Below are 13,948 nucleotides of genomic sequence, written 5' to 3'. Positions count from 1 at the left end.
TTGAGTGCGTCTGTATGTTTGTGCCTGCTTGTGTGATTGCTCAGTCTTCCATTAAGGATACTTACAATTGTTTGTTTGAATGATTTTTGTATTTTTTTTAGATTTATTTATTTTTATTTTTAGCTCCAACTTTTAGTGCTCATTTTGAATATAAAATTTACCTTAAAATGGTATGTATTAGTATTCTGTTGAGGGTACAATATGTTTAGTCTAGCAATTGCTTCGTGATCCATTTCAGCTGGACTCCCAGGAAAGGAAAATTCACTCCTTGGAGTCACAGTACAAAGACAAACTGGAGGAGGTGAGAGTGGTAACCTTGGCAACCAGCACTAACCAACCCTCATGCCATTGTGATTTGTTGATGTAGTTACCTGCTTAACCCTCTCAACCCACTAACCAACATGTTGTTTTGCAGCTGTCATCAACTTTTTATTCTTATTATTTCTTTGATTTACTTATTCTCAATTAAAGAGGCTATTTCTAGACATTATTTTTAATTTCTCATTTATATCGTTAATATGAATCTGAGTTATTCTTGCCAATTTTCTATGGCATGTCAAATATCTTGAAAGACAATTTGATTGCTCAATAGAAATATCATTCAGTTTATCAGAGGGTTCAATTCTTTTTTAAATGAAATTTTTACAGAGATCTCCATTTTATTTTACTAAAGTAATCATGCTCCACAGGGTCAGAGCTTCATCATAAGCTTTTTCATGGAAAATTATCCTCAATACACGAATTTGGACTGATGTTTTGATTCCTGTTTGTTCCTAGTCTGAATAGTTGCTTGCATGATGGTCATGATGATTAGTATTAGAATGTGGGTGCACGTTTGCCATTTAATCTGATATTGGGCACAGTTCAGTGGTTAACCCACCCACATAGATAGAATAGCTAATTGTCCATCAGTTCAAGCAAAGTAAAGCCTTTCATGATATTTCTCTTGAGGTGGTCACGTTTCGAGGTAACATGTTTCGTAAGAAGTGTGCCTCCACATCCTGTGGAGGAGAGGTCATGATCTTTTTCTGCTCTACTTTTTCTTTTCTTATTGAAAAAATGTGATTTGAAAGGAAACCATTGCATGCAGCATGTCTAATTATACTTCCGTTGTTAACATGATGCCAGGAGTTATTTTTCAGTTCACATTATTTCTCTGTTAGAAAGCGATGTATAACTTGGAAATACAATCTCTCATTGTTCTGCACTTAATCAGGTGTAGAAGATGAACAGGCTCAAGAATTGTGTGATGTTGCATTCTAGCACTTAGTAATATGCTACTAACCATACTCAGGACATTATTTGCCTTCAGAGAACTTATTTACTGTCATCAGTTTTTATCTGTTTGTTTATTTTATTATTTATTTTTGTTGTTGTAGTCGTTAGCAGAATCATTAACTTTAACAACTCAGGTAAATGAAAAAGGCAGATCTCTAATTACAAACAAAGTATAGAATTTTAGTTTATTCAGTGTCAGTGCATGCCGTTGCCTATCTTTTATCTTTTTCCCCCTTATTTTACTTGTATAGCTTGTCAACTTACAGCTTTCCATTATCATATAAAAATTTGTTCATTCTTAGCTTTTAATTTCTGTTAAAATATTTTCAAAGGATATTTTTCCAGTATTCTAACAATCTACAAATGCGGTGAAATATGTCTCTTCTATAATGATGGTAATAAAAGGTTGATTCTTAAGAGACAAAATATGTCAATGAGTCAGCTGAAAGTGCCATGTCTCATATGTAAAGAAATGTCTCTTCTTAATAAATGATTTACTTTTTTTTTTCCAATCTACAAATAGTCTTTTTTTCAAAGACTTCTAATACTGCGGCTATCTTAAAATAGTATCAACTACAGCACTTTATAATTAGAGGTCCACATGTGCACATCATGTCCTCCTTCATGCTCTGTTTACCTGCCTCTTTGCCCACTAAACACTCGAAACCTCAGCAACCTGGAGTACACAGGCCAACTTTCCAGTGATATCTCAAGGCTCTTTCCCAATGAAGCTATCGTTCTTCTTAGATTGATCCAACTCTGCGGGAACTCTTGGTGAATGAAATCAGATAGACAGATTAAAAAACCTTCTTCTGGCTTTGAGTAAAATGCAGAAAAGCTTGGGACTATTTGAGAATGTTGGAAACGAGAGAAGACATGTCAATCTGTTAATCTGACTGCATTCAGCGAGAGTTCCTGTGAAGTTGGATCGATCAATGTAGAATGATAGTTCTATTGGGAATGCGGCTGAAATCACTGCTCTGATAACTGCTTTGCCATAGCCTTGGTCACACACATTTGTCCTAGCTTTCCTGTCTGTTCAGTTAATTTAAGGCTGTCTTTCTATGCTCGACTTTTTTTTTTATTTATTTTTATTTTATTTTTTATTTATTTATTTTTTGCGGGGGGGGGGGGGAGGGGGGGGGGGGGAGAATCCTGCTCTGTAGCCTGCCTGATTAAACTTAATTTATTTAATGGTGATGGAAAAAGCTTGTACTCTTCATACTGGTGTCACCCAACATGACAGGCCGCTGGTATTCTGATTACAGAATAGATGCAATTCACCATTGCTTGTTTAATTACATATACTAATTCTATAATCAGTTTATTTGTAATACTGATATGCACAGCCAACGTGATTCACTTTTCACTGTGTTGCACTTTTGTCACTTTCATTATATTGTTTTTATAACAATAAAAAATATGTATTTTTGTTCACTGACCTTTTCATTGTAAAATAAATCATGGCATGTTTTATATGGACAGATGCTCTTTCTTTTAGAATTACATCATTAGAAGGAACTTGCTGTGCTTTTTATGTTTTGGATAAAAGAATGACATCTTATGCCATTGATTTTTCAGATTTCCTTTATATGCTGTTTATATGCTATTTATATGTTAAGAGTGTAATCAGTAGAGAAGTAAACAAACCAAATACATTGTGGAGCGGTCTCTACACATCCACTAAATAAACCTGACTTTCTGAATATTTTAGATCCAGCACAGTGAAATGCGTATCCGCCATCTTGAACAAGAGCTGGACACGACGCAGAGATATTTAGACGAAAGTCGCACTGAGGTTGGTACAAAAAAAATGAAAAATGAACCAACAATTGATATTGTTTATCACTGTGGCATAAAAAGTGGAAAGATTGTTTCAAATGTTGTTGTGCACGTGATAGAAATATATTGACTGGTAAATTTGTGTGGTCTATATCTTGTATAATTGGTGGTTTGATAAATTAGTTTTATATTGTTGTATGTTCAAAAATGGCTTCGGTTAACTAAAATAATTATTGCTTTTGCTTTTTTTCACAGAAAAAGGATTTATTTTTGTTATAAAACATACTTATGTTTAGTTACACTTCAGTAAACAATTTTTCTCTGTTTTTTATATCATGCACCAAGCACCTTTTTTGCTTTATTTCAAGGTGATTTGCCTTCATTTAAATAATGTTTACTTATTTTTGTTGCACATATTTGTTTTTAATGTTATATGTTTATATTTCCCTGGAAGATACTGGGAGACACTGACAGGATGATGTTTTTTTCTAAAATCACAATTAAAATGATTTCATACCAGCAGTCTCATTTATGTCGACATTTTTGTTTTATTTGTTTGTTTTTATTCATGTGGACATTTTTAAAGTATAACATTTTGGAAATTTAGAAAGTGAAAGCCAGTTTGTTGCACTGATATTTGAAATTTTTTTTTTTTTTTCTAAATTTGGAAGACGTTAAAATAAAAAGAGTGTAATCAGGGTTGTAAAGAAAACTATATTTGAAAGAACTTTGATATTTGTGACTGATCAACCTGTTGTCAGTGCCTTCAGTTTGTATGTAACTGCCAATCTGGACAATGCCCCCCCTCCCTTGCACCCCTGTTTTCACTTCTATTATCCAACTAACTAATTGTGGTAGTTTTGTTTGATAATGTGAGCACTGACATTTGCATGTTAGCATGATGAGCATGTGGCAACTTATACTTCGGGTTAGTGAATGCCGTTATCAGGCTGTTGTTCTCTGGTGGAAGATTTCTATTATCTATTTCTGTCTCTTGGGGAACATGATCCAGGTCGCCAAGAAGTACTTTTATAAATGAAATAAAATTGAGTTCTTGTGAAAAGGCAGTGAGAAAAAAAACAAGATTGGAATATTTGTTATTCACACATTTTCAAGCTCAAGAAATGCTGTTCGTTGATTTTTTTTCCCTTCCAAATTTCGAACACATTTTAAAGCACAGCAACTTGTATATAAACTTAATGCCCTAAATCCCCCCCCCCCCTTAAAGATGAAGGGGTACTGTGGTGACAAGAGGGTCATGTTGACCAGAAGGGTAACCCGTAGTGTGCATGCAGACCCCAATGTCTCTGTCTTTGTATGTATCTAGGTTAACACGCGGCAGGCTCAGATGGCGCGCATGGAAGGTGAGATGCACAGTCTGCAAACCAGGCATGCTGAGGCAGTCAGTCAGGTAACAATAACAATAACAGTACAGTGGTAATGTGGTTTTTGTATTGTGTTGTATTGGATGCATTGTCTTAGTGAAAGTGATGATGTTGATGCTGTTAATGCTGCTGTTATAAGTTGGCTTACAGTGGGTTGTAGTTTTAACTTTTATTGTATTGTATTTGATGCATTGGCTTCATAATGCTGTTGTTATTGCTGCAGTGATGATGTTGAGTATGTGTCAGGCTATCAAGCAAGGAAAATTGACAGGAATGGCAATAAAACATTTTTATTACTTCAAATATGGATGCAATGCAGCAATAACTTGCTTGATTTTTTTTTTTTTTTTTTTTTTTTTTTTTTTTTTTTTTTTTTTTTTTGAGACTGGGAGTTGAGATGCTATTGCTTTAAATGATTGCAAAATTAACTGATGGCAAGCTAATGGCTTTTATACCAAACTTTGACATACTTGACACATAAATACGAGGTCTTTTAGGTAGTAGACCTAATTAATAAAACCATAGGTCCACAACCAGAAGTAAGAATCTGAATGCAAAGTTTGAAGTGTAGACTGCTTACGATAATTATTATGATAATTTGAAATTGAAAATCTTTTGATTCGAGTTTTTAGTTTAGGGTCATATTTTTTTTTCATTCATTAAGCCGTTGCCCCTTGTAAATTAAAGAAACTTCATATTCAATTTAACATAATATCAATGAACTTTTGCACCTTATATAAAAGGTATATGTAACTCCAATTGTGTGTGTGTGTTAACACATGCCAATTGGGTGTTTAATTTACTAGGTGAAATGTTATTAAACTATACTTGATTGGTTGATTTGGTATAATGATAGGTTAAAGAGAAAAGAAAAGATATGGTAGAAAGTAAAAAAATCACCTTGAATGACTATGGAATCAACTACATTTGATAATAGTGCGGCAGAAACTCAATACATATAAGCACACAACATGAATGGGAAAATGTCAAGAAAAACGTCATAGAGTCTTTAGTACGAACATTGTGGTGTCAGTGAATCCTTGTACAGCTAATAATATATATCCAACAGCTCTAACTGATATTATATACCCTTACCTTGCACTGCCACTGACTCTGATGAATAATTGTGATCTTATTTCAGTAGGATTACTAAGGTATCATGGGAAATTGAAAGCTTTCATAACATCCACTGCACAGTTTTGCATTTTATGCTTCTTGAAGAAAAGAATCATGGTAAAAATGCGAAAGTTTGCCTCACTTTGCATGGTTTATACAAAACCTGTCCTAAAATAAACTGCATGCCATAAAGAATGATATCCCTGATAGCTTGAAATCACCAAAATCCCTATCACTCGTGGTGTTCTAGTAATCACTTCAAATGTAATTTTTTAAAAAAAGATCATAAAAAGTTTTTGCTTTTACTCAAGAACACAGTGGGTCAGATGGAAATAGATGTTCTGGCTCTGAGGTGCAAACGAAGCTTGACCATGCTACAGGTTGGTTAGTTAGCAGTCTGTTCTGGTGACCAGAAAGTTAATTTGTTCTAAAGAGTTGTTAAATATGTAATGATGATCTGTTGTTTCAAAAGTATTTAACGGTTGTGAAAAATGATTTGAAAATTACAGAAGTTCACATATTCAAGGAAAATTTTGAATTGGGTTTATCAGTGGCATTTTCCCTACCTATGTCTTTGGCTCCCCCCCCCCCTTTTTTATTTTTAATTTTATATATTTATTTATTATTATTTTTTTTTTTGAGAGGATGTTTCCTAAATATCTGTCAGTGAGATGTTAAATTTACCCATCAGTTATCCGTAATTTCCTTTATGCTGATATTTGGCAGTCTCTGTCTATGGGCACGTACATCCCCCCCCCCCCCAAAAAAAAAAAAAAAAAAAAGGGTGAGCAGTTCAAAAAGTACCAACATGGTTGACTGTAAAAGATCTGTCATATGTCATGATGATGTCCCTTTCGCCCGGTTTCTCATTATATGTGATAATGACGACAGCATAGCTTATACCACCAGGAATACAGCCAGCATCCGGCTCATGTAAAATGGCATGTCTGAGCACAGCTGGGGGGAAATTGCTTCTTTTCATTATTGGCCCTCAAGAGATTGTTTCAAGTGACATTTAATATTACCTAAAACCTTTGCTTTTATTTGGTTGTCAGGGAATCATAGAGGGAATCCTATATATATATATATATATGACTTCAAGCTTTAAACAAGTATTTTGTTATTGTCATGGGAGAACTTGCATTGATCTGTGATTTCGTAAGTTTTTTTTTTTTTCTCTCTCTCTGAGGCAAACATTACTATCTGCATAATGCAAAAAAAAAACCTATTTTCTGTAAAAGCAGGGATGACAATAGGTGCATTTCTGACTTCTAGGAACTAAAAATATCACTAAATGGCAGTCTCATCCCTGTTATACTTGTCCATGTTATTGAACCATTTCCTGCTGTGATAGTGGGTGTACGTGAATTGACTAAATTCCAGATGATTAGCAGTGTTGTTGTCTGCTATTCAAGCATAATGACAGTTTAACCATGGTCACCCACATTGCTTTTATATTATAAAATGATGTACATTTTGAAACATGATGACTTTCTTGTGCATTAGTCTGCTCTTTCAAGTATTTTCAGTCATTTCACAAATTTGTCAAAAATGAAACCCATTTAACTTTTGAAGAAAATTATTTCTGTATTGCCAAACAATTTTTTTTATCTGTGCGGAAGTTAACATGAGATTACTCAACATTCTGTCAGAAATTCTTAAAATCCACACTTGTAATATATGTTTGTCAACAAGATTAAACTACTTCTAAACAGTTTCAGTAATAATGAATGTGGCATTTCTTATAGGATACAAAAAACAAACATTCATGTTATCATTGTAAAAGGGGGAGCACATGTTATTATCAGATAACTATTAGGAGCTATTAACCATGGGCTGAGCTAGGCTAAGCTTGTTCTACTAACTGCATGAGAAGTTACTAATTGGTGGTTCTAATCTCTGCTTTGTCCAGATTGACAAGTTACAAGAAAGCTTGGACAAATTGCAGGCTTCCTCTAAGGACACCAGGGACGCTTTGACCGCTGAGGTAAGAATGGTCATTCGGTGGGACATTGTGCTGATTGTGTTAGGTGTGACTATTGTGAGGGTTGATTGTGTTAGATGTGACTGCAGAGGTGAACTGTGATTGTGTTAGATGGGACTGCAGAGGTGAACTGTGATTGTGTTAGATGTGACTGCCAAGGTGAACTGTGATTGTGTTTGATGTGACTGCTGAGGTGAGTTGTGATTGAGTTAGATGTGACTGCAGAGGTGAACTGTGATTGTGATAGATGGGACTGCTGAGGTGAGCAAAGATTGTGGTAGATGTGGCTGCTGAGGTGAGCAAAGATTGTGGTATTTGTGACTGCTGAGGTGAAATGTGATTGTGTTAGATGTGGCTGCTGAGGTGAACTGTGATTGTGTTTAGATATGACTGCCGAGATGAGTGGGGTAAGATATTTGTTTTGATTACTGAGGTAAGCATTGTTTAGTTGGGTATCATTGCTGCACTCTAAAGCATAGGTTGCATTTGGGCACGAAGGACAGTGATTGTGTTTACTATTATCTCGAAAATGAAAATTGACATAATGACAAGCAGGGATAGATCAATATTGCAATTTTTTCATTGAGACAATAAGAGAATTGTGACCCATATGTTCACTGAAAAATAATTATAATATATTTTGGTAAAATTATTATAAAATATTGTGTGTGTTGGTAGATAAATGTCATATTTATGTGATCTTCATGCCCATTAAAGTCACTATCTTGTGTTTCTTAGTTTGCTGTGCAGCTATATATATTCATTCCAATGCCACCCCTACAGGTTGCTGAGAGACACGATGCTGTGATGAAACTGAAAGCTGAGACGAGAACGCTGGAAGACAAACACAGCGAGGCGCTGGCAACAGCTCACCACCGGGGAGAGGTCATAAAGCAGCTGAGAGAGGAGCTAAAGGAAACTGGGAGACGGGGCTCAGAGAGCCAGGAAAGGAAGACAGTAATTGAGAAAGAACTGCAGAACTTGGAGCAGAAGTATCAGGAGCAACTTAGACAAGTACGGTGAAAGATATTATGATTGATATCCCAATGTTGGTTTTGAAAATTAAGACTTCACAAAAAAAGGGGGGGCTAAGAATCAGAGATTTTGAAAGCAGTTTGAACAAATTTTTAGCAAATGACAAATAGTGGGAAAAGAGGAGGAAAACACATCATAGTGAAAAATGAAAAAAAAAAAAGGCAATAGTTGTATTACTTGTTTGTTCAGCAGCTAATGCATTCCTTTAAACTTCAATTGTGCCATTGCAAGTCAAAGGCTGGAGGGTGCCCTAAATCAGCAAGTCGCTATCTGGTGGGTCATTTTTTAACCATTTTAATTGTTTCAGATTGACCGCTTAGAGACAGAGGTTCAGGAGAAGGATCTAACCCTCAGTCAACAGGACACTATCTACAGGTCAGAGGTCGCCGAGAAGGAGGACCTCATCACCAAGCTGCAGGCTGATATACTGTCACTGAAGGACAAGCACCAGCAAGGCAGTGAACAGGTAAACAGGAGGGGCTTCAGAAAAGCAGAACAGGAAATCCTTGAAATAGTTGCTTTTTAATTAAAGTAGGTGTTGAATGCATATGAAGTTTATGGAGTTACTGTGTAGATTGGTCAAAAGTTCAAGTTTGGTCTAAAAAAGTTCGGACCAATCTAAATTTTTGTCTTAATTCTTTTCAAACAGTCTTTCTTCTGAATGAGCAGAAATGTTCATTAGCTTGGTATTTGAATAAAAATCACAACTATTTGATGCAAACTGGAAAAAAATTTCCTCCCCGTTAGCTTGCAGCCAACTTGGTCATAAGTCTTCATCAGACTGACATGAGTAGATGGTGTTACTTAATGACCGCTAGGTGGTATAGCAGTCAGGATCCTGTTGTAAATGTTGGGTAGTTGGTAAATGTTGATGTCCCTATTCATGGATGGCTAATGACAGCTGATGTTGATTACCTCTCATGCATTCCACAGGATGTTGGAGGACTTGTATTCAAGGATCTTGGTTGAATTACGCAAGCTAATGCACGATGAGGAAAAATAATAACATAATAAACAGTTATTATTTGTAATCTATCTTCTGGTTGTCTCCAGATCCTAGGCAAGGAGGAAGCAATCCGGGGTCTACAAACACAACTCCAGGGGGTCCAGGATGAGGTGGCCAGGAAGGAGCAGACGATACACAAGATGGAGGTGAACCTGATGAATGCTCAAGAAGAGAGCAGGAGATTAAAGGATGATGTGAGTGATGTCTGCTGAAAACTTTTCCTCTAAATATTTCTCCAGTGTCATATATGATCTCAGAGATAAAAAATTATATATAGAGAGAGTAGTCAAGATACTGAAATGAAATTCCTTTTACATGTATTATAGGTAAAAAAAGATGGACAACACAGATGCAATTTGTTAAAGTTTTTTTTTTTCTAATGTACTTGGTAACATAATTTAGACATAATGCAAATATGCTAAAGACCACATTTAGAATATTTAATTGAATTGATTTGGTTAAAATCAAGATTTGCATAAATTGTGAATAAAATGTTTATATACATAGATTTGGATTAAATGGTCATATTGTTAATTAGTTTTCTAAATGGGTATATTTTAGCTGTCGGTCATATTGTTAATTAGTTTTCTGAATGTGTATATTTTAGCTGTCGAGGCGCGACATCACAGTCCAGCAGTTGGAGAATGACCTGAATGTTGTCCGCAAGCAGTACAAGGAGGCAGTGGAGGAAAATGGCCGCCTGGAGGCCAGGGTGCAGGCCTTTGCCATCAATGCACAAAGTGACAAGGATGTCTTGTCTGCTGAGGTAAGCAAGGTCTTCTCTTAGTGGAATACAGAGGTGAAAGAGTGCCTGTGTTATATTGAAGAAAAAATATATAGAAAAATTACTGAATATCATTATATAGGGATAAGTTTAAGGTTTTTGGTGTTTTCTTTTTAAAGTAAAAGAATGAAAAAACAGTCGCCTTGCATAGTGTATTGTTGTTGTTGTTGTTATTATATACAGAGAAGGATAAAGAGATTAAAAATGGTGAGTTTTCTTTTTCATAAAAAAAGAAAAAATAGTTAAATGGCATTATCTTAGAATATTATTAATGGTCTGCCTTTTTTTTTCTTGAAATAAAAAAAAAATGATATAGATTGTTAACATATGAATCCAAGAATTTTATGTCTCCTATGTGTATTCAGGTGAAGAGGCGTGAGGAAGCGATACAGAGACTGAAGATGGACTATGTGGAGATGCAGGAGACCAACAGCAAGTATGAAGAGCAGGTAGGAATAATGTAAAGAATAATGTGGAGACAGCTTTCAGTTTATGGTTGAAAAATGTCAGCTCTGCATAAAAAGAGATTTTGACCCTTCATCAAAGGCCCTGAGGACCTAAATCATGTGAATGGCTCCTTTCTTTAACCATCATTAAATGAGTATCAGTTAAAAAGCTTTTTCATCGAACATGAAGTTAGATAATTGCTAAATTCAAACAATTTGATCATATGTGTTTGTCATTTTGAAAGATACACATGAAAAAGACTATGTAAAAGTTCTGAAAGCAAGGTTAAGTGACAGGATACATCTCCATTGTTTAACTTGATAACAAGGAAGTTTAGTCAGTTGTAGATATAGGAGATATAATTTTTTTTTTTTTACATTCTACCTTACATTTTTTGATGTAGGTTTTGTCTGTTTATAAATTAATCCATATGTAGATAAATATTTTCAAGAAGTTTCCGCAAATTGTAACTGCTCACTGACTTTCTTTTGTATTGCAGATCTCCCAACTAGAGAAAACAATAGAGCAGCAACAACAGCAGCAGAGGAAACTAACATCTGATGTAAGTCTCTCTCTCTCTCTCTCTCTCTCTCTCTCTCTCTCTCTCTCTCTCTCTCTCTCTCTCTCTCTCTCTCTCTCTCTCTCTCTCTCTCTCTCTCTCTCAGCAATTCCTTAATATTTCATTTTACAGATGAAATATTTAAAACATTTCTAATAAACTCATTTTTGAAATGAAAGAAAAGTCATCTCCTGTTCTGACAAGTGCTGTAGATTCAACAATTCTTGAATCAGCTTTGATAGCAGTCTCAGCCTAATTTGTCGCTGTTAATTCCACAGAACGACATGAGGCAGGAAAGAATCCACATATTGGAGCGCCAGATAGACGACCTGAACAAGAAGAATACCACCTGCCAGGAGGAGATACGGAGGCTTGAGGACCAAGTGCGCGAGCTAAACGGAGAGCTGACGACGGCGCACGCACAGCATGATAACCTCTCACACAATGTAAGTTGTTGTACAGCTATGGTGACAGAAGTTCATGTTATAAAGATAAACGTTGAACTGATTCTGACTTTGTCATTTATGACACAAAGCCCTGATTGATGTTTTTGTTCAAGAAATGTCATGTATGTTTTTCAGAAATTTAAAGAAAGCATGTAATTTCTCTAACAATTTAGCCAAATTAAGAGAAAGAAATAAAAATGTATTAACCTTGTAGATTATAAATCCATATTAAGGGATTGTTTCACTTTGCTTAACCTGGGGCTAATGATGGTCATAACAGTAATTATAAAACTTTTTAAAAAATTATATATATGTACATATGTATAAATATTTGTTATTCCAGGTCCAGTCTAAGGAAGATTTGATCAGGCAGCTGAAAGAAGACCAAGATTCCTTACAGAGACAGCACAAAGATGTCCTCAGCAAGGTCTGGCTTTCATTCATATCTGTAGTATATACTTAAGACATGCAGTTCAAGTACACGTTTTCTTGTGCTCATTGAATTTTAGACTGGGACACGATTTTATTATTATTGTAGTTGCTGTCATTATTGTTGTTCTGTTTCTTTTTCTTCTTCTTTTTCATCTTCTTCTTTTTATGATTTCTAATAATAATAATAATTTTATGCTTTGTCAAAAGAAAAAATTTTTTGACGGTCCTTTTATCCCACTTAGGCTGTATTTTGGAATTTGAAATTTACCTCTTTTGTCTCTTGATGCTAAACCTTCACTACTAAATTAATTAAAAAATACTTTTCCTATGGCTATACTTACTGTTTCATATAGATGATTATTAGATATCCGTGACATTTCAGCTCCACCAGAGAGATGAGAATATCCAGAGTCTGAGCACAGAGCTAGGCAAGGTTAAGGCCAGGCTGGGGGAGAGGGAGAGAGAGGTGAGCAGAAGTCTGATAATTCCAGAATCTTTTCCCTTCTGTTTAGAGAGTGGTTTCATGAAATGAGTGTTTGTGAATTGTGCATGTGAGAGCAAGAAAGTGAGTGTGTAAGAATTGAAGACTCTCTTTGTATTTCTTTGATTTTAATTTGTTAAATGATATACAGATGTGAAAAAGAGTACTCAAACTGCCTTTCATATTAAGTTCAATATGTGGGAAGGAGGATTTCAAATTATTAAAAGTTACATATTCTTATATAAAATGGTCTTATTTACATCTTTTTATAATTGATTATGTTATAATTGATTATGTTCTTTTTTTAATTCTGTGATTGTCCTTTTTTGACAATTTTTGTTATTGATTTCTCAGATACTGAAAGCCACAGAGACTTTAAAGAAACTTCAGGAAGCATTGACCCAGTCTCAGAAAGATCTTGACAACCTGAAGAAGCATTCTGATGAGCAGGTAGGAAAACTCACGAATTCATTCATTAATTGACTAGATTTAATTTACACTGTTTTTATTGTCAAGTTTTTATCAAAACTTTGTTTTCTGAAACATTTTGGATAAAATTGGAATAACTTTCACAAAAACCCTAGTGGGTACTGGTTCTATGATCAAATATGCTTCTTATTTATTTATTTATTTATTTATTTATTTATTTATTTATTTATATTATTTTTTAATATTTATTTATTTATTTGATATTTAATTCACTTCCTGTTTCAGATCTCCCAGCGAGATGAGTCCATTAGGCAGCTTCAAGAGGACTTGATAGAGTCTCAGAGTCAGTACACAGCATGTTATGATGAGGTCAGTATGAGAAAGTAGAAACCATGAATGTAGTTGTCCTTAAATGTGGATTTTTTTTTCTATTTTCTTTTTTCTTTTTTTTAATACAACAACAATATTACAAAGTTTAAAAAAAAAAGGGCTTGCTAGAATGTGAAAAACAGTTGAACATAAATGAGGTCTGATCTCATTGTTCCAGGTCCTGAAACACGAAGACCAGTTAGAGAAGCTGAAGGCCGAGAACCAGCAGCTAGGAGACACAGCCCACAGAAACGCACAGGAAGTGATGAAGCTGGAGGAGCAGTGCCACCAGGTGGAGCTGGAGCTGACTATTTCCCAAGAAAAGCACAGGACGTGTCAGAAGGAGGTGTGTGGCGGGATGCTTTTTGATCGATTGATTTGAATTATTGATTTTTTTTTAAATTTTTTTTACAGT

General features: G+C 35.0%; 1 protein-coding gene across 11 annotated transcripts in view; it reads left to right on the top strand.

The window, feature by feature from the left end:
- The window catches only part of LOC106163150 (uncharacterized), a 52,056-nt gene that overhangs the window by 15,365 nt on the left and 22,743 nt on the right, over positions 1-13,948 (top strand). For 4 of the 11 annotated variants that reach the window (XR_015334134.1, XM_087012069.1, XM_087012078.1 and 1 more), the window contains 16 exons: positions 239-301; positions 2,993-3,076; positions 4,388-4,471; positions 7,474-7,548; positions 8,329-8,559; positions 8,888-9,046; positions 9,634-9,780; positions 10,194-10,352; positions 10,736-10,819; positions 11,317-11,379; positions 11,655-11,822; positions 12,166-12,249; positions 12,637-12,720; positions 13,090-13,185; positions 13,450-13,533; positions 13,712-13,879. Coding sequence is in view for 10 of the 11 variants with exons in the window: in XM_087012069.1 (XP_086868195.1) it covers positions 239-301; positions 2,993-3,076; positions 4,388-4,471; positions 7,474-7,548; positions 8,329-8,559; positions 8,888-9,046; positions 9,634-9,780; positions 10,194-10,352; positions 10,736-10,819; positions 11,317-11,379; positions 11,655-11,822; positions 12,166-12,249; positions 12,637-12,720; positions 13,090-13,185; positions 13,450-13,533; positions 13,712-13,879 (1,833 nt within the window). In the remaining variant the exon portion in view is untranslated. Of the gene's footprint in view, positions 1-238; positions 302-2,992; positions 3,077-4,387; positions 4,472-5,872; positions 5,942-7,473; positions 7,549-8,328; positions 8,560-8,887; positions 9,047-9,633; positions 9,781-10,193; positions 10,353-10,735; positions 10,820-11,316; positions 11,380-11,654; positions 11,823-12,165; positions 12,250-12,636; positions 12,721-13,089; positions 13,186-13,449; positions 13,534-13,711; positions 13,880-13,948 lie in introns of all 11 variants that reach the window. The other 7 variants (XM_087012070.1, XM_087012072.1, XM_087012073.1 and 4 more) reach the window with 7 other exon arrangements.

The sequence above is a fragment of the Lingula anatina genome, chromosome 4 (genome assembly GCF_051362555.1).
Source record: "Lingula anatina isolate TDL-2025a chromosome 4, LinAna3.0, whole genome shotgun sequence".
Classification (NCBI taxonomy): Eukaryota; Metazoa; Brachiopoda; class Lingulata; order Lingulida; family Lingulidae; genus Lingula; species Lingula anatina.
This window is presented reverse-complemented; position numbering and strand designations above follow the sequence as displayed.